Consider the following 23,689-nt stretch of genomic DNA (forward strand, 5'->3'; position numbering starts at 1 on the left):
CCAAGAAGTTTATTTTGAATGGCCTAAAGTTGCCTGCCTGATTCTTACAACTGTTTTATGATACTTGTTGTTGCAGTCAAAGATTAACACCATGCAGATGAAGATAGGAGAGGTAGAGGCAGGAATAGACAGTGCCATCAGCTCATTAGAGCAGGCTCAGGATGATCTGGACAACTTTGAAGAGTTAATTGCTGATCCTAAGTCTCTAGAAACACATATGAAAAAGCTACAGGTAAGTAACATTGTCTTATAGCAATTCTTAGTATTAGAGTATGTCGTTGGCTTCATTTTAGGTTTATATTCAATGGGATAGTTCTTCTTTTTTCATTAAGTTTGCTCATTAGAAAATAATGATTAAACTACAGGCTTTTCTAAACATGCTACATTAATAGACCAATTTTTCTGCTGAAAATTTTGCTAGCAAAGCAGACTATCATATTGTAAAGGGATAAAGAAATGTCTGGAAAAATTTATTGTCTGACAAAAATTTAGAAAATTTCAAACTATTTTTTTATAACTTAAAATTGAATTTAGATGAGTTTGAGACTTGTATTTACATTGTATTAATTTGGTCTTCCATCCACTTCCTGTTTGTCAATCATTCAAAGTTTAGGGGGTTATCTTGAGGGGGGGGAGTATTTTGATGGATGTAAAATTTGGCAATTTTTAGGCAAAAATGTAAATGAAAAATTTTGGAATTTCTTACTTTGCTTAGTGATGCACAAAGTACTTCAGCTCTGAGTAAATATTTTGTGGAATTTATTTTGGCGTTATGAGATAGACCGCTAAAAAACCACCAAAATTAGCATCTCGTGAAAAATGCCCACCATACAAATATTTCTTCTAAGGTAATTTACTATGAAATTAACAGGAATCAGATTGGAATGAACTTGCTAAAACTGATGTGCAAGTAATGGAAGCCAAGCTAAAAAATATTCAGGTATCCATAGAAACCAAATGTTGCCACGGTGATGGCTAACATGTGATTTAAAAAGAACACTTGTGTTGTTGCACTGCATGTATTATGTTTTAACGTAGAGGGAAAATGAAACAGAACTTAGTGTTCATGGTATTGTGGAATAATTAATTCACACAATGGAGTATGGTTGCACTTGTTGTTAACTGCAAGCATTGATTTCTTAGCAGAAAAGAGGGCTGAAATTTAATTTTGTAGTTTATTTCATATTTGGGTTTAACACTAAATTTGTTTGCAATTAAAGCTCACAATTCTAAGATTGAAAAACTGGGTGAGTTTACAATGTATTATCCTTTGTAAACAAAAGTTAATATTTCTTAGGGTTAAGGTTTAATTTATTGGATGGTTGGAGCTTTTGGTTTTTGCTGGAATTTCTTTCCATATTTTGTTCTTGAGGGTGCATGAATTCCTTTAGAAAATGTGATCTTTTTTTGGGTTATTTTCTACTTTTTGGTAACCATTGACATTTATATTTCTTGGAAAAAGAAGTAATGTTTGCAATTTCTATTTAAAAAAATTGCATGAAAATTTTCATACGTTGATTGTTTATTTTATAGCTAGGACGAAACATGATTGTGTTGAATATTGTGGGTACTTTTTATTGTGGTCATTAAACACAGAAAGGAGCAGCAAAATAAATGGTTTATTATTATAACCTCCCCCCTACAAATACAATTTCGGGGTACGTAGTTATACATGTCTGTCTTTTCACATATCCATTGGACAAATTTGGGCTGTATGATGCAAAGACCATTGTTTTTTTTTTTTCTCACCTATGCAATGAGTTTTTACATTTCTATCGCAGCTGTTGAACAGAGATCTGAAAATACAAGAACGAGTCTGCAAACAGCTCAGTGATGCTGTGGATGATATCATCGAGAAAGAGGAAGAAGAGAATCCAGTCCTTGTTGAGAAACGGGACACTATGAATGACCTCATGAGGGCAGCACAAGCCAATGCCAAGGACAAAGAGGCTAAAGTTCATGAGAACTTACGACAGGTCAAGAAGTATCTTGGTGATGTTGATGATATGTTAACATGGGTCACTGACCTACGGACTGAGCTGAAGGCATCTACGCCACTTGGAGCACTACCAGAGACTGCTAAGATTGAATATGAGAAAAGCATGGTATGTGTACAATAAATATATTTTAAAGCATCATGAAAACTATTTTTAACCCTACTCAACAATTGGGTTGTATATTGGAGTCACCTTGTTGGTATGTCCATCCGTCTGATTTTTGATACAATTATCTTGGCTCACAATGGATGGATTGATTTCAAATTTGGTGTGTTTCTTTATATTGATGGGGCGTACGTTGTAAACATTTTCGAGTGCTGTCTGATATCAATCCTGCTTCTTGACACTTTGCCATTTTTCACTATATGAAATGTTAGAGAAAATTTTCATCACAAAAATCTCAGCTCCCTATGGATGGATTGGTTTCAAATTTGGTATGTTACTTTGTATAGATGGGACAATTTTGATGTTGTCTGATATCAACTTCCTGTATGAGTGGGGGTTTCCCTACTAAGACAACATATGTAACCTACTGTGTTTTTTTTTGTTTATTTGTAGCGTTATTTGTTTTATTCTTTCAAACTATATTGCATTGAAGAAATTTTTTTTAGATTTTTTTAGATGTTTCAGTTTTATCTGTTGAAATAGATTGCTCTTGAACTAAAGGACTTGTATTTTAAACAGATTTTTGGTGTACACAAGTTAAAAATGCATTGAAATTTGGCATAAAAAGAATATGTCTGGTTTAGGGAGGTTTTCATTTTATTTGTTTTTTTTTATACTCCGCAAAATGAAGTGGCAATTTATTATGTGATACACACCAAATAATTGCATGTCTGTCTGCCTGTCTGTTCATTTGTCTCTCCATCTCCCAATGGTTTCCAGATGATAACTTGAGAAAGGATCAATTATTGCTTTGGAACACAATTTAGCACCATAAATTATAGGTTAAGTGTCAATTTTCAGCAAATCCAAAATTTGATTTTTAATAGCATTTAAAACATTTGCCTTTCCTCTTTTTCACAATTACCTAGTGGGGTATTACTGTATATGTTTCATGAATGCCATATTTTAGACAGGGTTAACTGCTATGCTCATTTTAATTTCTAGAAACGACAGGAAGAGCTTGCAAGTAAAAAGGAGCCGATCGAAGCTCTGATAGCCAAGGGAGAAGAAATTATGAGTAAATGTGCTCCTAATGAGTCACAACAGATATCTGAGAAACTCCGTAAACTGAAGGAACGAACGACTGATACTAGAAATAAGGCTGAGAAAAGAAAGGTTTGTACATTCATTCATTGTATGATACCTTAAGGTTTTAAAGTTTGTACTTAATAAATAAATTAAGACTTTGAAGGACAGAGCTATTTGCACTCTTTAACCACTGATGATATTACATGCCCATGTTTTTATGGATGATTTGGATGATGGGAGACAGTTCTTAACCTGCATTTAAAATTCATATATTCACTTCAGAATTACCAAAAATTTGGTATGTTTCATGTTTGAGACCACACAATTATACAGGATGTCCTTGATCTCCATTCCTATGAATAATGATGAAGGATGAATATATAATATTTATGAAGTTAATTTGATAGTATTATATAGGAAATAAACAGACAGACATACTTTTTGATAAACAGAAGCGTTATTTTACTACTGAAAATTCTAAAAATATTTTTCAAAGATAATATTTTCATTGTTTTGCAAGCATTGGTACAGATGGCAATTAAATTTACTTATCTACTTAAAAAAATTATTCTAGGAGAAACTTGATGAACACATGAGTAATGTGGATGAATTCCATGGTACTCTGAAGTCTTTCACCGATTGGTTAAACACAGCAGAAGTTGCCATGCGAGGATTCAAGTATCCCAGCAAGCTTGTAGATAAAGTCACCCTTCAAATAGAGGAACATGATCGATTACGAGCAGAATTTGACCAACATACTGAAAAAATGAACTTACTTGACCGAACAGGAAGTTATTTGAAATACTTTGGTCGTAAACAGGATACTATTTATATCAAGAATTTGTTGATTGGTATTCGTCTGCGGTGGAAGAAACTTCTCCGTAGAACAGATGAACGTGGTCGTTTGCTACAACAGGCTTACAGAGAAGACAAGCGGGTAGGTCAAAATCTGGGACACTTTAATTATTTTGCTCGATGATTAAGAACTAGGTAGCAACAAACAAAAACATAAAGGAAATAAAAAAAGAGAAGCAAACAAACAAACAAACTTTCTGTGAGTTTTAACCAATTGAAATCAATGTTACAAGCATTGGGATATGGGTAGTGGTTCAAGATTAGCAGGTTGGTAAAAAACACAATTACTAAGAGATAGCTAACTTGCATTCTTCTTTACCCTACTAACAATGATAAATGAACTATTTATATTTCAAAATCTTACATCTGCTCTTTCCCTTCAGTTCTATGATGCTTGGAGGAGTCTCTGTGATTGGTTGGATGAAAGTTCAAAGTTGATGTCAAAGTTCAACCATCCTCAAGGTGCTACTAAACAGAATATTGATGAACTAAAGGTCAGTATGCTTCAACTGTAACCTGATTTGATGTTATTTATCTGGTTTGCCTTTTTGAACTAAGTGTGTCATTTATTGCATTTTCCCCTAGTAGTACGCTTTTAATTTTTATTCAAGAGCTTCAAAATACTATTGAGAACAACTTACAGCTTTTATTTTTACCTAATTGTCACTATAGAACCAAAACAGTATTGTAAATTACAAATTTACTTCATCTATAGTTTTAGTTAGTTCTGTTTAAAGGTAATGTTGTGAACCTACTTGTTTTGGCAGCAATGTATTTTTTCTAAATTTGTAAGCAAGAAAAAAGACCATTGGCAGTGAATTACAGTGGATTCCTTTTAATCACTTAGCCTGTGTCAGAAAAAATATGCAGTTAAGAGAAATTATCATTTCATTGTAAAATACCTAATATTTTCAATGTTTAAGTGGGATGTGATCTTTTTTCAAATATGATTAGAATTCTGCCATAGTGCATGTCTAGTCAAAAGAAAGAAAAAATATTTTTGTAAAAAAAAAGTTCTTAAGAGAACTGAGGTATTTCTCTAACAATGTATTATCCATTTGGGTACATTTTTTAGTAAATTCTGAAAAATATTTATGCAATTGAGAGGAATTTTCAAATTTCTTGTCGTATGTTATGCACATAAAAGGAATCTTTTTCAAGGATAAAATTGGAAATGTTTTTGTTCTTTGAGTTTCTATGCAGTCATCAAGTATGTGATTAAGTGGAAACCACTGTACCACTAATTTGTTAAATTCATGTTAGACAACATCAAAAGTCACTGATTTCATTGATATCTTTTACCATAGAAACACATGTACAAATTTTTGATTACAATAGAATTTTTAGTAAAACAATATCTTGTAATTGAATGAAATTTTATATGTATAAATATAAATATGATATTGTATTATATAATAAATACAATAATGATTATTATATATATAATGTATCATATAAATATACTACAAGTACAAATATAGAATTCCAATTTCAGCTTGACCCTAAGGTACAATAGTGTGAAACAAACGAATCACAGAAAATCTCTTCACAAACTAAAATATAGAGTTTGCAGTGTGATCATAGTCTCATGGAACAATTTAAGTGGCTACTTGTATTAAATGTTAAAAAGCATTCATTTTTTTAAAAGATTTTTTCACTCAATCAAAAGCGTATATATTTCATTATCCTGGAATGTTGTTAATCTCTTTTTAATAAAAGTTTGTATATTTTTAGAAATTTATTTGTCTTGATTGTATTTGAAAAAGTGTCTAATTTCTATTTTTGGCTACATTAACTAATGACATGATCTTTAGTTTCATATGGAAAATAAGAAACCAAATTACCTTAAAAACTTTCTGTCTGATGTTTCAATATCTTTTTGAACAATCTTTAGATGTTAAGTTGATGTTTTTGATGATTTTTAGTGAACAGTTTTGTTAAAGGCCGACTTCATTTGTTCCTGGATCTTTTTCTTAAATGACACAGTAGACTGTCATATTTTTTTCGTACTTTGTAACTAAGATCTATAGTAAAAAAAATTAATGTGACATAACATTAAAACCTCATTTCTCTATAATGTATTTCTCCTTTCCCGGTATATCATAATATATTATTTTTATCATTAACACTTTAATATATTTTTAGATTTTTTTCCCTTTTGAATTTAATTTTTTTTAATGAATCTAAATGAAATGTTTAAATGTAAATAAACAGCAAACTTCTAAAATTCAATAGATAAACAAAATATCATTTAAAAAATATATATATATCAATCTGTGGCAAAACTAAAGTTAATTTCCTAAAAAAAATTGAAAATATCTTGTATTGTGTTGTTAGGTAGATTTCAGTATAAGTTGCCAAAGTTGATCTATACAAAAAAAACATGTTGTATACTCTTTGTCTAGGCTTTAGTAGTGAAAGGCACAAACTGATTTATCTAGCATTCAACTACCACAAAGAATTTTTCTCACAAACAGCATGAAACATTTACACCAAGAATTTTCACTCATGTGATTTTTATTAGAATGCACTATGGGAAACACACATGGAGGTACAGTCTTTAATGTGTGTGTGTGTGTGTGTTAGCTAGAGTAGATTGAGTGGTCTCCCTTGGCACAATACAGTGTGATCAGTGTGGACACAAATGCAATCTTCCAAAGCTTTTCAGTATATTTGGATTTTAGATGACGACAGTTAATATTTACAACTTTTATTCAAAAAATCAATTTTCAGTTACAAAACTGCTGTATTTATCCATAAATCACATGTATTTTTTTAAATTTGAAAATTAAATTTTAAAAAATCAGTAGTTTTAAAAATTGCTCATTGAATTGAAAAAAAAAACACAATTGCAGTTCTTAGACCCAGGTTGATATCTTTTTCCATTAGGTTTATGTTTTAAAAACTTAATAATGATTGATCTTGAATTGAATTTTAACAAACTTTTACTAGAAATTTGAAATGCCTTGGAAGATAGTAGTCAGATTTGCAGTGAATGAAACCCAGCCTAGAAATAAACAAAATCTGATTTTCTTTTAAACATGACATCAAAGGTGGTAACCAAGGTAATGATGTTGTTATGGAAACGGTCCGTGTATTGTTAGTCTTCACAGCATGTCACAGACTGTTTACTTTTCAATTATGTTTACTAGACATAAAGCTGTTCCTGCCATTTAGCAATTCTTCCTGCATAGGTTTTAGTTTCGGTGGTCTCATGGTAGCATGCTTGTCTTGAATGAGACATAGAGGAGATAGTGTGACTGGTTTGCTTCAAGTTAGAATAATGTATCCGAGTTTGGCGACATGCCTTTTTGTTGGTTATTCTTCTCTGAGCTAGCACAGTGAAATTCCGTCTCAGCATGGCAGAGTACTTAATGGTAGGGTCTGTTTTATTGATTAGATATTATTGTCCTCAAATGCATGAAATATCTGCCATGGGATGTAAAACCACATTCAAACCAATGCTCTCTTGTTTTATTTAACTATAAACCTTATAAAGAAGAATTGCTTTTTGACCAGAACAATTCTATGACCAGTAGAAAAGGCTTATAACATGGAGTATGGTATTTATACATATATCTGTAGATTTCCAGGTTGCTGTATCATTAGGATATGTTTTGGTTTTACTATTTATCCACCAATATATATTTCTTTTGATTTCTTTAGGATGGGGTGAGGTTCACTTCTTATTTCTTATTTTTCCCCCTCACAACATTGAACACTCCTCCACTGGTGCTTGACCGAGCTGTTGGAAACAGTTCTTACAAGGTGAAACAAGAAAAATGCTTCAAGATACATGTACACGTAAAAGCACATTGTCCTGTCAATCGTATAAAATAAACTAATGAATTCAAAAGTTTACTTCCATATAAAAGAAAAACAAATAATGTGATACAACCCTTTTGCATCACACCATGATGCCAATCTTATTTCACAGTCGCTATTGTCCTCTCATAACCATTATAAACCCAGATTGTGCTAGTAATGGCTGCCAATATTACAAAATATTGTAAGTATAGAAGTTATTGCATGCATTGATTTTTACAATTTTGTCTTTTTTTTTGCAAAACTGTGATTAAAAGTATTGCCATGTTGAGGGAAAATTGTATTCAGTGCTGCTGGAAATTCAATCATGCAAGTTAAAATCATTGCAATAAAAAACATTGCAGTGATTTCTGAAATTTAAATAGCTTTTGCACATAATCAGCCAGAATTCAAATCATTGAAGGCCAAGATAGTTTTTAGTTCAGAATTCATGATACCTTTGACCATTCACAAAACAACTTTCTTTCCAATTCATGGTGTCTCTTGACCTGTGTATAACCATAATGAACTTTTAAGAGGACAATAGGCCAATATTATGACAGGATATGACTTGTTATTGTAGCTTTATGGCATTATTGGTAGATTAAGTATATATTATGGTAGCTTAGAAAGTCAGCCATTTAATCTGGAAAATTGTACCATATGTTTTTGTATATTCGTATATTTTTTAGAACATATATCTGTATATTAGATTATTTATGGAAATACCTGTTTGTGTATATGGATACATATAAAATCATGATTTAGAAAATCATTTTAAAAGATCAGTTTTACTGTATATTTTGCCTTGGTCTGTTCTGGTCAACTGTTCTAAAGACCTCTAATGTTTTCTTAGTCACGCAACCTTTGTGTATTTGAAAAGCCTTTTGACCACTTTTTGTTATGACCAATATTATGACAGGAAATTATACCAAGCCTTAGACTATAGACCTGAATCATTAAAAGTTAGAGTACCCAAATAAAGGGACTGAAGTGCTGTAATAAAGTTGGGTCAAGAGGTCAGAAATTGATCTTTAGCTTTTTTAATGAATTGATATGAATAGCAGAAATTTTCAATTACAACTAGTCAACTTAGTTTTAATGAAAATAGAGAAGTACATGTTTCTAGTGAAAATTTAAAACGATTTTTTTAATATAGTTTTTTTTCCTATGGTTAATTATCATTGAAGATTTTTGACCAATGCACAGAGGACTAGATGTTGATATCTGTCCAGGGGTCTCTTGGTTGCTTACTAAGTATGCACTTTATTGCATGTTTAGCATTAAACATCAAGTTGCTTTCCCACAACTTTTGCAGACATGTATAGGAATAGTACCAACATACTAAGTTATAAAACACTCCTCAACTTTTACATTTTATAACATTTTGCTGAATAATCAAAATTAATTACCGTAACAGAATTTTACAAGCAACAAAGAATAGCGAATGAAGGTTGTGAAGTAGAGAGTCTGTATACATAGTGAGAATTTCAAAGTTTATGGAAGGATTTAAAGTTGTGGTTTTCTTTGTCAAAGAAAAATTCTCTTTTAGAAACCCATAATTTACAAATCTTTATTTTAGGTAATTTATTGGTGTAACAAATTCATTCTTGATACACTTGAATAAAGTATCTTTCGTGAGGGGCTTGAGGGAGAATGAGTTGTGACATGGAATACTACAAGTAAATATCTTTAATGAGGGGTTAAAGGGTTAATGATATTTTAGAGCTATTTCATGGTATGGAGGTGCTAAACTGATTTTTTAAAACAAAAATAACTTAAACGCATGATACCAGTCTAAACTGAAACCTTTTTGGAGTATGGAATTTTATCAGAATTGATGTGTTTAGTTTTCATTGGTTCAAAATACAATTAAAGAGCAATAAAGGGAACCAAGATTCTAACAGAAATCAAAAGAATGTATATAAAATAATAACAATATATAAAACTGGTATATCTTGTATGTGTTGTTTAAGTAGGAAATTCAATTAGCAGTATTTGTAAGAATTCTCTAATATGTGCAGTGAAAATAATGTAATCCAAAGACCAAACATGGAAAACAGACATTCACAACAAAGAACATAAAATAACCAAAATAATACATACAAAGTGACCAATGTAAATGAGCAACTCTGACTCAACTAAAAACTGGCACCAGGTGCACCGGTAGGGTAAGCATCCTCTGTTTTTACAAAGGCATTTTATAAGTGTTTTGTTTAGACAGGTTTTCAGATTATGTGGGGTTTGGTTTAGGCAAGTTTTCAGATTATTCGTGGTTTGGTTTAGACAGGTTGATCTGTATTTATGGTGTGTACTTGATAGACTTCAAACTTTCTAAAACTAATTTCATTTTAATAACACAATAAATCAATATTTAAAATCCAAACATAAATAGACAAATCCTCTTCTTAAATGTGGTATGTTCTATTCTCAAGTGCAATGATCCTTAAGAATTTAATAACATTTTTATGGTAAAGATACATTGGTTTTTTTTAGTCCAGATCTTAATGATAACTCAAGATAATGAGCAACCTTACAACTGAGTTGCACTATTTAACGTTAGATTTGTAATGATCTTTGACAAGGAGTATGTCAACATTGTTAGTGTCACTGAGAATAAAGGAATGATACTGGATACCTAATTTTGATTCATTGGGAATAAAGGGAAGATACTTGATGCATGGTTGTGATTTTGTATAAGAAGGAAACTTTAAACCATATTGTACTATTTTGATAAGAAGGTCTTCTTTCTTTGTATAGGTTTGTTGTGTTCCCCAATCTTAAGCCTTCATATAGTGTAAACTATGTATTTTATCAGTATGTTGTTAAATTCTTGCTTTAAGTGTTGCTGTAAAAATCTAGCCTGAATTGTTCATCAGGTGCAATACTTTAATTTTTCACTTGACAATTGGTCTGATGTATATCTCTAATTCTGGATTGAATGAGGAATACTAAACTCCTAAAGCAATGCAGTGAATTGGTCAAGACATTCCAGGGTCATTTAAGCCTGCAGTAATTTTCCAGTTTGACACATTTCACTTTGAATAAATATCTACCTATGTTGAATTGACTTTTTCAATTAATCAATCAATCAGTTATTTGCATCATAATTTTTGGTTGCTCAATTTAATGGTAGCTTTACATTACAGCCCTTAAGTCTTACATCACAATTAGAAAATAAATAGCCAATCTCTGAAAGCTGAAACATTGCCTTAATCTTGCCCCTTTGCTATTTATAATCCCTTTGTTATATACCATTAAAGCAGAGGAATCTAAGATGTCACCATATCTTCTGAGCAGTTCGAGTGAAGTAGATTTAGCTAGTCATTCTGATATAACTAATATTATATGTGTTAAAACTTCAGCTTTTGGTGGGAGCCTCCCAATATTATATATTAACACTCCAGCTTTTGACAGGAGCCTCCCAAATTTTTAATTGGAAATTCAACAATATCCTGCTCAAGTCAAAGCAGGAGAGTTAGCAGAATTAACAGGAATATTTTCTGTTGTATATGAATTTTCAGCTTACTTTCTTGAAATTTACTTCTACTCTTGACAAAATGTATTGCAAAAAGAAGAACAAGGGAAATTGCCCACTTTGAGAAAATTTTGAAAGGGCGAATTCTCACTTTAGAATTTTTTAAGTTTAACATATTTGACTGGATTACTCTTGTGTTTGACTTATAAATTTTGATTTAATATCTAGTCATCTCCAATATATAAATCCCCTGTGGATTTCATTTTCTTCATCTTTAAGTAGATGGAGAAAGAAGCATATAATCTCTGAATTTTCAAATCCATTCAACTTGCATGAATTTAAAGTTTATTCAAGAGTCAAGTTTTCTACCCCATACAAAGCTATTTCATTGAGTTTTCTCAATGAACATTAGCATCACAAAATTACACACAGAGTAAAAATATTTCATATTTATGGCAAATTTTGTGCATGAGTAATCCTCAATTTGATTGGACAATAAGATAAAAAGATTTTGTAAACTGGCAGTTAGTGTAATAATATACAGTTGAAATTCAAACTTTCTGTTCAAGGATTTTGTAACATTTTTGCATTTTTCTGGAATTTTGATCTTTTAATTTTGTGGACATTTTACAATATTTTGGACTTAAGATCCAGGTGAGTGCAATAAATTGACCATAAGCATCTTGATTTCTTTTCTAGGTAAAATCTCATTAACAGGTGTTTTTCATCTCTGATTACCTGTATAGGTACATATGATACTTACCTCAACCTTTAAAGGACAAACGAAGAAAAGATAGCCATGTGATGACCTCAAAATTTTATTTCAATTGTAACTTAATTCTTCATTTATTGATAGATAATTGAAGGTTCGCTAAATTGTTTTCTTTTCAACAGTTCCAATGAATAGAAATCAGCTGTAAGGGAATATTTGACGATGTTGTCATCGATGCAGTGACTAAAGTATGCCTTTGAGGCTGTTGTCGTTATCAAGAAACAATTAAAGTCGTGGACATTTATGTGTTCATGGCTTACAATTTAATTTGTATTGCTTTATTTTATATATATATTTCAGTGGTGTTTTTTTTTAAATTACAATTTTTGGTTTGATAGAATCAGAGTTAGACATAGTAGCCTGTCCGCCAGCCCGATACTGGCTATTTTTTTGGCAGGGCTGGCTAATTATAGCAAAAATATACATAGCCATATAGTAAACATATTGAAAAATTGTATTCAGGACTGGCTAGAATTTGAGTGAGTTTTCTACCCTGATAGAACTAGGAGTGAACAAAGCTGCCATGAAAGTTGGGGAGACTCCCTAAGTTCACCTCATTTTTAGTGGTGTTCTGTATGGTTAGTGTTTGTATTTTTTAGTTCCAGTGTTTGTTTTTTTAGTAGGGTCTTTGCCTGTTGTGTGTTTTTATTCTCGGCATTGTGTTTTCAATGGATTTCTTTGTACACCCATTATTTAATAATTGATAGAGTATTTTGCAGATGTTTTTATTATGCTACATGTTTTCAATAGTGGTTGTTAAGTGACTTAGATTATTGTTGGGTTGATGCACATAGTAAAAAGAGTAGCTTGATAACTACAAGATTTCCATGCGTAGCCACTTGTCCCCTGCCACTGCATAAAAAAAAAGTGAATTGGAAATGTTCCGTACTTCCTGTAAAATTGTGGGGCAATATGATCAACAGCATAAGGTGACTAACAATCCTACAAAATATAAACAAAATCTGTTGTGTAGTTTCTGAGTGTGCAGGACAGACACATGAATGTAGTATACCAGTATTTTTATGTACCTTTTGAATATCGGGAGGTGGGGGGTGTAGGGGGACAATAATCACAAAGCAGGCTTTGTGTCACTTGAATAAAAAATTGGTGGTAGTATGCATGACCCTGAATTTTGAACACAACTTAGTATTATTTTTGCTCACAAAATAAATTTAGTTTCTTAAGATATATGTTTTAAATAGAAGGTCATTAGTTGGACAGATTGTGGGTGGTCAAATTTATTGTATTTGTTCAGAATTCTGAAACTCTCAATAGGGGTTGAAAAGAATTATTTAAGATTAAACCACAAGTTTATTAAATCAATATAAACATGTCTATGAATTAAAGCTCTGAATGGAATCAAACATTTCTGGTTGATTTTTATGCAACAAGTTTAGATTTAGTTTCGGCAGAATAAAACTTGTTACCTTGTATTATATTGCTACCCCACTCCTCCCACCCACCAATATCATATTTCTATGTCAATTCTGTACAACTTTGTGAACTGTTCAATGTACAATGAAACCTGTTTAAACAGAATCCTTTTGTACTATAGAAGTTTGAAATAGACAGGTTTTTGGTTTACATAGGTTTCACTTGTTTGCTTATCTCATGGATTCTTTTCTCTACATCTTCCATAGAAACTACTGGATTATCTCCCCTTTTAAAATGGATGTTCAAATACATTAACTATCAATCAGTTTCAATGTAAACTTTTATCAGTTTTTCTTACATTTCTGAGTTCAATCTTTTAATAACTAAGTTGAAATGATCTATACCGGAAGATACTGGTAAACTTATTTTAATCTTGATTTCATGTAATATACTTCTCATATTTTGTCTATAGTCAAGGCTTAAATTGAAGAAGTTAAAAATCAAGTTGAAATTCTTCAGGTGCAAAGCCTTTAAAATGACTATATAATTACAGGAAACTCTTTGTAACAATTTGAAAAGAGAGAATTTAAAACCTTGGTCTTGTGACTCCTTAAAAACTAACCTAATTTGTAAATTGTAGTCTTTTTGTGAATGACAAAATTTGTTGACAGAGTTTGTTAAACAAGTTACACTTTACTCAATGATTTTTCCTGCACTTTATCCCATTCTAGAACTTGTTTCAGTATAAGTGCATAGCATACATAGTAATATGCTAACTGCTTAAAAAAAATATGTCACTTACCAATACATGTACATGTAATATCAAACTTATGTTTTTCTACTTGATTCAGTTTACAGATGTCTTAGAAGGCATTTTCTTCATGATGGGGGTTATGCTATTTTAGAAAGTTGTTTTAGTGCAAGCTTTAAATGATTATTTTTTTTCCAGTTGGATCTGAAGTTTTATAGTTTTTATTAGACAATCTTCTGTATTGAGTGAATTTTGGAAATACTAAAACATATACAGTAGTTTTTTTTCTGTCCATGGCTGTGAAAAAAACTTGCTAAGTATGGAATTGTTTTTTTTAAACGTCCTAGCCCAAATACCTCTTGAATAAAATGGTTGGTGCCTAAGTCAATACAAGTAATACTAATTTAATGGAACTATTTGAGATATTTACCTGCATGAACTTTTGTCAGCAATTTCTAATATGTCCATATAAAGTTTTATACATGTGTATCTAATAACAGTGCTTTAAGACATATCATTAATTTCAAGTAGCTATGCTAAGTTACAATTTAAAGATAACTTTTACTATTATTTCTTTCTTTTCTGTATCTAAAGACATTGTATGTTCTGAAAAAAAATGTAAATATTTTTTTTTTTCAGAAATTTCAGCATCAGCTTGCTGGTAAACATCCTGCATTCTACTCTGCCACCCGTCTTGGCCGTAATTTGAAGGATCGGTGCACAAAAGCAGACCCTGAAAGAGAGGTTCTTCAACAGATGCTCGATGACCTAAAAAATAAATGGAATGCTGTTCGTTCTGTAATTTCTAAAAGGTAGGGTGAAAGTCAAATATGAAAGGTTAGATGTCAAGGTTAAATAGGAATGTGAAAGGTCATGTTGGCTTTAATTATAAAAGCAAATCTTGTGAGGTAGTTGTTTGAAAGATATGAAAATAGTTGGTTAAGGAGTTGTGTTGAGAGTTTGCAAGCATTTTCGCATTTTCAGTCTTTCCAAAGGTTTGTCAGACCATCGGATGTCACCAGTAAATATGTGACCGGACCGGTAAAAAAATCTGGACCACTAGACCGGAAGTCCGGAAAATTTCAGATATTAGTCATTATTGATTCAGGAAAACTTGGTTCAGTCCAGAAAATAGTATGTCATCACAGGACTGAATGTCTTGAAGAAAAAAAATTGAACCTTTGGAAAGACTGCAGTTTGCAAGAGTTTGAAGGGTACGATAGTAAACATGTATGATGAAAGAGGCAGAGCTGTTTCAAGATTTCAATGGTTACGGACACCAAGAAGGAGTAAAGACGTGACAGGAGCTGTCAAACCAAATAACCACAGTGTTGGGGGTTGGAGGTGGTGAGCATATCATGCAGCCGAGAAAAATTAAGATGACTATAGATTGAAGTCAATTAGTGGAAAATATCAAGTTCAAATACTTCAATGTATTAAAAACAAATTCATTACACCTTTAAATGAAAATTTAAAATTATGATTACAATCAATGTCACCACTCAGTAGTCCCTGTATGTCTCTCGTCAGTGATGCATGGGGACATACATTGTCTTTGATTCACCCTTACAACATTGTTATGTATTATTATATGGGACCCACCCTAAAGGTATGACAGATCAATGATAGCTGTCAAAACTTTCAACTTAATTGGAATGTGGGTAATCATGTAGTAATTATGTGTATTGGATGGGTTGAAATTGACATCTTTGATCAGTTGTAATTGAAATGTGTATTAATTGGGTGGGATAAAATTGACAATTTTGATTCTAGCAGTAAGTCTGTTGTAATTGGAATAAGAAGATTTTAAGCTGAGCAAGAAGAAAATGTTGTCAACTAAATGATATCTCCCAGAAGTTCAGATTAAACAGACAACTTGATCGTTGGAGAGAAGGTTGTCTCAGCCAAGATGTTGCTTTTTGTGAAAACCATCAAGCTTTACTAGGTGGAATAGAATCAGGCTGACATTAGCTGCAAAATGTCAGAAAGTGTTTGGATGTTCAAATTTACCAATCAAGAGTTATTGTCCTTTTTCACTTTAAAAAATTGTGATGTTGGTTGTATATATCACAGAACACCAGCTGAGTCATCAGAAATACTTTAAAATAGGATGCCACTGCTTCTCCACTAAGCACTCTGACGTCATATAGGAGATCGAATAGCAACTAGTAAGATTGACAGAGTCAGAATAGTGGCATAATGTGTCATTGTGGGGTGACATGCCTACATACAAACTATTGCTCCTGTGAGCTATCAAGCCAGCACATTAAAATTCAGGCTTATCACTTCAGACTAGTACAATAATGGGTCTCACTGATCAAGAGTTTTCATCCTGAAATGTGTGAAGTAACTAAACCAAAATCAATCAATCATTCAATCAATCAATCAAGATAGACTGAGTCACTTTATTGAGCTGTACTCTGCAGGCAAGCAGGGTCTGAATAGCTCTGAATAAGTTTAGTTCTATTGAGCTTCACTCAAACACTTATGGGATAAGGATTTACTGACCAGCTGTTGATTGAATTACAACAGGATTAGTGACTTCTGGATTAACATCAAACGGTGAGGGGGATTAAGATGATTGAAAGCTACATGTAGGTTGACAATAGACAAATGTATTATGTCTGCTACATGTGTTCTGTTTTGACCATAAAAAGTGGAGGGAAATATTGAACAACTCTATGAAAGGATTTGTACATCCAAACTCGGCTTGGACTGATAGTAAAACTAATTATTGTAACAATTTGACATCGTGTCAAACTGGTTTGCTTGGCACTTACCTCAAACTAACCATATCAGTTGTCATTCACAGACTTCTAAAATTATTCAATGGAGCAGGGTTTGACATCTACAGGTTAACAAAATATACATAGGCGTTAAGTATCCTGCTTAAAGAGTGCAGGAGTCTCCAGATATTTCATAAAAACATGCCCTGCAAAAGCTGGAGATTTGGCTGCACTGGGAAATTTATCTTGTTTTTTTTCAGCTTAAAATCATAATGAATTATTTCAATTCTTGTCAAATCATTCCGTCATAAAATTCAGCTTCCAGAAAAGGTCTTCTTTCAGAAATTCTTTTTGTGGATCCTGTTGGCTGACCTAGATACAAGTATAATTGCATCTGAGATTAATATTTAAAAATGTGAAGGTTTTAAACATTCTGTTTTAATCCATCATTTATATACAGTTGTCTCTGTAAATGTGTGAAGTATAAAAGTTAATGGTCCATTTGATGATGGCATATAGCTTTGATCACAAAAGAAATGTTCAGTGCCTTTCTTTTTGTCACTTAAATTCCCACTGTTTTTGTGACAGCCTTTCAGCAGTTACATTTTGGATTTTATATTTTGATTAAATACAGTCCCTCCACAAGAAATCAAAAACAGAAACCAGTGAAATTAAATAAAAGTAAAAAAAAAAACAAATAAAAGAAAAGATATATTACAAACATTATCAACCAGGGAGCATTCCTGAGGCTTACAGGCCATTATTGGTTAATATTTGTCCCCAAGATGTTCATTTTTTAAATTAAATCTAAATCTGAAAAGAACTGTCTTATGTAAGAGTTATGAAGTATGGATAATATTAATTTCAATTCAAAAAAATACATATGGGTTTATATTATATGTGATTTAGATCAGGAGTTTATGTTTGTTTATGGTGACAATGTTCATGTCAAAGACCCTTTATTTGTAGGTGATTTTCATCTTTTCCTAGCCTTATAATAATCCTAATTTGTTATGGTATTTTACACCTTTTAGACCAATTATTTTCTCCCAACTTAATCCACCAGTCCAATGACATGTCCAACTGCTCTAGATAATATCTCAACCCCCCTGCTTTTATCACCCAATCCCTAATCCCCCAAAAACAAACAACACCCTATGGCTTTGATCATAAACATATCAATGTGTATGGCTAGATTGTCACAATATAATACCTTAATTTGAGTAAAGAGTTTGATAAGGAGTGGGTGGCTACAGACAAGCCATATAGAATCACAGGATTTGTGAATAAATTCATATACAGATTCATAGAAATTAAAATTTGAATTAAAAAAGGAGAAAGTGAATTTTAAAGTGGGAATTGAAGGAATTTAACATCAATGGATGTTCTCCCAAGGTAAGTTTTACTCTGTTATGTTTACTTAAGCATGGAATTATGAACTCATTAATTATATATATTCAAATAAATGCATATTTCATGTATGAACATAAAATACCTGCACAAATCATAAATTACTTTATCAAAGCATGCCATCGTGTATTTAGCGCATTTCGGAGTAGCTGAACTGAAAATCGGATGTATAGTTCATTACACAATTCGAATTGAAGTGGCGATACTTTCCAACCGGCAAACTGAAATTCTGTTCCTCTGATTCATCAAATTTCACAAGGTTGATATTCACCAAAGGGGTCACTACTTTTCTTTTACTTTCTGAGTGGTCGAGCAGCGATATACCCAAATGCACTTTCAAAATGTGGAAGGGAAGCAAGTAAATCGAGGAGTGCAACGAGTAAATCATGCGTCCCGAATAATATAGTCATTAAACAGAAATGTAGGTTAGTTACAAAAAGATTGCAAGGTGCATGTGTGCACGAGCACTGTACAGTTTGTATTCAACAGTGTTAAATGTTCAGTAGTAGCTCATGTTTTCGACAAGGTAACTCTAGTCAAGTGTTATTAAATTTAAAACGGAGTGGAACTGTAAAATGACAACATAACGTCATAGATAGCTTGTACTCTCTAAATGCCTAATATTGCTTGTTGCCTGTTGTAGCGGCAAAAATTATACACCTTCCAAATATTTGTTTGCAGCGTTGTGCCCCGTAAAGTTTATAGTAGCTGGGTGTTAACGACTAATTATACTAAATGGACGCTTAGTGTCAGAAAAGAGCAGTTGGCGTCACACTTGTCAACGTAGTCAAACTTTTATCGCCCTTGTTTACAAAACAAATAATAACCAAGTTTGAAAGAAACTGGATTAGTAATAGGAGGTATTTGTACGTAGAAAAGTGAAATATTGGCGATAAAGTGGCTGAAATAGGTCACAATTTGTTGGCAAATTTACTTTATATTTGTAGACCGAAGCCTAAATGGAGACCTAAGATCGGGGCGTAAATAGCTTTATCATTCAAAAGTATTTATAAGCATGTATCAAGTTTCTAGCTCGCTGAACATCTTAGATGGGAAATTTATTATATATGATGTATATTGAAGATCTATGATCAAAGTTTAATAAACTTTTGAATTCTGGTGGTCCTGTTCAAATAAAACAGGTATCGAGTTCGGTATAATAAAAAATTGGCTGTCCTGAGCTTGTTCGTTATGCCAGTATTTGTCTTAGCGTACACATGTACTACTGCCTTTTCCCGTCGAACTCATCTCCTGTTCAAGCGTGAAATCTGTTGCTCCTTTAGCCTTAATTTTACACAAAATCAGCAAAATTTCGAACAAAAGAGGGTTCAAGCTCCGAAAATGGCTTCTGATTTCGTCCTCTTGAATCGAAGGCGCGTAGTCTGGTTTGGAATATTTTGGCGGTCTGTTGTCTTCGTGGCATCGTCTTCCTTCTTTTTATGGTTAATTGCCTGTGGCTTTGACATTTATAAACATTATAAATTTGACCTTGTTCGAAGATATAAAAAAATGCAGATTTTCATCTAACGTTGAGAAGTCCCTTCAGGAAATTCGTGCAAAACAATAAGAACTCGAATCAATCAAGATTAACAGAAAAAAAATTTAAACTACAATTTGTAGCCGATGACAAACATAAGATAACATGAACATTCTTGCCTGTTTAGATCCTGTACTTAACTGTTGTCATTGTGCTATTCGTTGGCAGTTTTTTTTCTATGGCACCTTGTTTGTTAAAAAAGCTGAATAAGTGGCGTTTAGCAGTCTGAAGGGTACCTCCTTTTGGTTGGGACGAAGGGCTTACACGTTGCCCGTTCGATTCGAAAGCTGTATTGATCGAGGGAGTATGAAAATTAGGAGATGAAAATAATAGATTCTAAGCAAAAACAAAAAATCTCTTCTGTCGGCCATGAGCTTGACCACCCCCCCCCCCCCTCTCGTGTTTAGTTGTTTACCTTTGTTCTTGCAAAAAAAAACTTACAATTTAATTCAACAAGATTATTTCATGCAATTTATTCTGACGATTGAATTTCGCGCTTTTAAGGCAGAAATATTGATAAATCTAAATAAGGCAACAGTGATTATGTGTGTCAGATTTTTACCTGATAACGGTATTGACGTGTGGCCAGGTAAAATGCTGTGTATTTTTGTTTGTGTTGTAATTTTTAACATTGAATGTTTATTACGAAAAAATGTTTACATAGTTTGAAATGTGGAAACGATAGTTGAGCATTCTTGCAAGTCATAAGGATATTTTTTCCTTTTGTCATTTTTATGTGATTTAAATGCAACATACGTAGACTTCACCTGACTTTTGTAGTTTTAAATTCGCGATCTGGGAGGATATATAATTTACTACTGTATATGCGGCCACGGAGAGTTTGCATAAATGATTTGAATGCAAGTAGATTTTTTTTCTACAGGAAAAATTCTCGCCTTTCAATACCACACAAAATACTGACGAAATTACGAACCGTTAGTAATACTTTCATGTCTACGGATTAGGAATTTGCGGTCGGAAAGGTATATACAAGTCAGTGTCATGTCTTGGATGCATTTAAAATTTATGTCAAAACATTTCTCCGTGTAAAAAATGTTAATAAATACATATATACCTGTGGAATTTAATATGTACGACTTATGAACAACATGGATGATAATCTAAATAAATCTGGAGGATCCCATCCCCGGGATGACGATCCCTGGGGTGAAAATGACCCGTGGGACCAAACGTTCATACCACGGTTCATGATGATGTCTCCGAGGTAAGGATACTCCGTAATTACAGGTCTTTATAGGTTGGATGTTATTTTATACTTGTTAAACTTTTTAAACAACAAACAATGATTTAAATATTTAGCTTAAGTACACAGAAATATGTTGTGGCATTTCATCTTGTTATGTTTCCCTGGTTTTCAGAGTTGCAGACGTTTTTTTTATTGAGCGTATGGAGTTGGTTTTCTTTGAGAAGAAATTTTTGTTGTGTTGAATTTTATATGATTTGACAGTACTTTGCATCATCTGCTGTGTGGGATTAACTGTGCACTCGATGATCGTCTGCCAAGCATCCGATTTAGTGAAAGTTGAACTTTTGTTCCTTTTGACACACCTTGTATATTTCCCACGACCTAGTCACATGTCTCAAATCAAATCAATTAGTCTATAAATATACAATACTCAACATTTAAATGGTACTTTCTCTCAAGTAAACAAAATTTGAGTAAGTTTGTGTACTCAATTAAATACAGAGTTATGCTACCTAATGTATCACTTATGAGATATTACTCTCTTGATTGGTTGGGGCAACTAGTCGGGATGATACCAGAAGAAACCTACCAATGGAGTGGAGTGAAATATGCATCTATATTACAATTCTAAAAAGCTTTTAAAAAAGATTGCAAAGTATTTCCAATTATTCATGATTACATTAAGCATTTATAATTTGTCTATTATAATTGAGACAGTTTGCAAGCACAAAGTGTTCTACCCTGCACATCTAAGCTAAATCCTATTTTTAACTCTACCTGTACCTTACTAAGGAAAAATATAACTGTTCTACATCCAATACAATAATGTATACATACATTGTATGTATTTGCTCAGTGTGAGCATTGGTCCTTAAAGCTACAACAGGCAGATTCAGGCGGGGTGTGGCAGACTTGCGCCACCTCTAAAATTTGCAAAGCATGGGTTGTCGGGTAGATTTAAGCGATTTTAGGTTAAGACTTTAATTTCTGGCTAATTTTACCACAAAAGATATCTACATTGCACTCACTTTAGAAGAATATTTCGAAAATTTAACCTAAAAAAAATTAACTCTGCCCTCCTCCTAATCTAAAACCCTGGATCCACCAATGAGCTACAACTACATGTACATTGTACTGTAGATACATGCAGTTGGTTATTTCAAGTATATACAGGGGCTGCTCTTGCTTCCAAAATTCTGTCGCCAGAAAAATTGGCAACTGCCATTTTATGTCGCCAATTTTCAGAAATTAGAGTTGTGGGGGTGGGCAAAAAACATAATAATTTTTTTTTAAGTATGTCAGTATTAAGTCCATTGATGAATTATCTTTGTCAATTCATCGAAATAACCTGTCCATTCATGACATACATGTACACAAGATTCACTTTTGATGCATGAATGAAGCAGGTTTTTAGCTCTAGTCTGTCACTTTCATATACATAAAATAATAAAGTACTACTCCAGAAACAGGTTTTTTATTTCTATCAAGGACTTTATTACTATTCTCACATAGTCCCTGATTTTTAAAGCATTTTCACCTTTGTCCTTCATGGTCTAATTTATCTTACAATATAATTTGATTTTTTTTTTAATTTACCAAACTTGATTCTTTTTTTTTCAAGTGATAAAATTTCAAACAAACTACATTTTGTACCATGGACCATTAATTGTGTCCCTGTTTAATTATCTTCACATGGCAAAAGTGTAAACAAATGTCATCTATTTTCTTTTATCAATTCTTTAATTTCTAAGTGTTTAGACACTTCCTGATGGGATAATCATTGTTAATTGGATTTGATTTATTCTGTTGTTAGGTAAGTCTGTTTCTGAATGTATCACATGTATAAACAGGGCTGTGAAGCTTGTATATATCATACTGATGTTTTACATGTATTTTTAGTCCTTTCTGCCAGGTTTATCATATGAATTGTATTTAAAAAACATAAAGAGATTCATTTTCATTTTTAAAAAATATTGAAAATTTCAATGTCAATTTTTATTTATTTTTCTAACTTAGCTGACTTAGATACAGGCTAGCAGTATCACTATTGTTATTTCTTATGCTTTTAAAATTGTAAAAAAAATGGAAAATTTTAGTATCTAATAATAGGTTTTCAGTAATGACATCTCACAGCAATGATTATGTGGAAATATTTACCTGTACATATAAATAAATTACTGCACACCTGGACACAGTCTAGATAACCACAGACTAGTTAATGTTTGGGGCCCCATCTAACATTACATAATATCTTGTACAATATCAAACAAGAACATTACAATGTAATAAATCAAACAGTGTAAACAAGTTATGAAGAAATTTTACTTCATCCAATACACAATATGGGACAGGGTGTTTTACTATTGAAGAATTTTGTAATATAATGCAAGTTATATATGCAAAACATTGTGTTAGACAAATTTTAAATGTGTGCAGAATTTAAAGGAACTCGGTACCTTTTTCTTTCATCTCTTATAGGAGAGTTCTTTGTGATGTCATCTGGATTTGGTGGGCAAAACATCCATTGAGTGGTACGGGGCATCAATTTTAAATCATCACAACTTTTTTGTTTTTTTTAAGATAA

At 32.2% G+C, this 23,689-nt stretch overlaps 1 protein-coding gene across 14 annotated transcripts in view; it reads left to right on the plus strand.

Annotated features, from left to right (window-relative positions):
- LOC148600337 (microtubule-actin cross-linking factor 1, isoforms 6/7-like) overlaps positions 1-23,689 on the plus strand; it is a 125,515-nt gene that overhangs the window by 82,320 nt on the left and 19,506 nt on the right. For 7 of the 14 annotated variants that reach the window (XM_088557015.1, XM_088557014.1, XM_088557024.1 and 4 more), the window contains 8 exons: positions 77-232; positions 872-940; positions 1,782-2,105; positions 3,108-3,278; positions 3,766-4,128; positions 4,430-4,540; positions 7,713-7,814; positions 14,865-15,037. In XM_088557015.1, coding sequence (XP_088413141.1) covers positions 77-232; positions 872-940; positions 1,782-2,105; positions 3,108-3,278; positions 3,766-4,128; positions 4,430-4,540; positions 7,713-7,814; positions 14,865-15,037 — 1,469 coding nt within the window. Of the gene's footprint in view, positions 1-76; positions 233-871; positions 941-1,781; positions 2,106-3,107; positions 3,279-3,765; positions 4,129-4,429; positions 4,541-6,570; positions 6,598-7,099; positions 7,112-7,712; positions 7,815-14,864; positions 15,038-23,689 lie in introns of all 14 variants that reach the window. The other 7 variants (XM_088557020.1, XM_088557023.1, XM_088557027.1 and 4 more) reach the window with 4 other exon arrangements.

This window comes from Perna viridis, chromosome 13, assembly GCF_037379345.1.
Source record: "Perna viridis isolate PV_CMFRI_1.1 ecotype Kerala chromosome 13, ASM3737934v1, whole genome shotgun sequence".
Classification (NCBI taxonomy): Eukaryota; Metazoa; Mollusca; class Bivalvia; order Mytilida; family Mytilidae; genus Perna; species Perna viridis.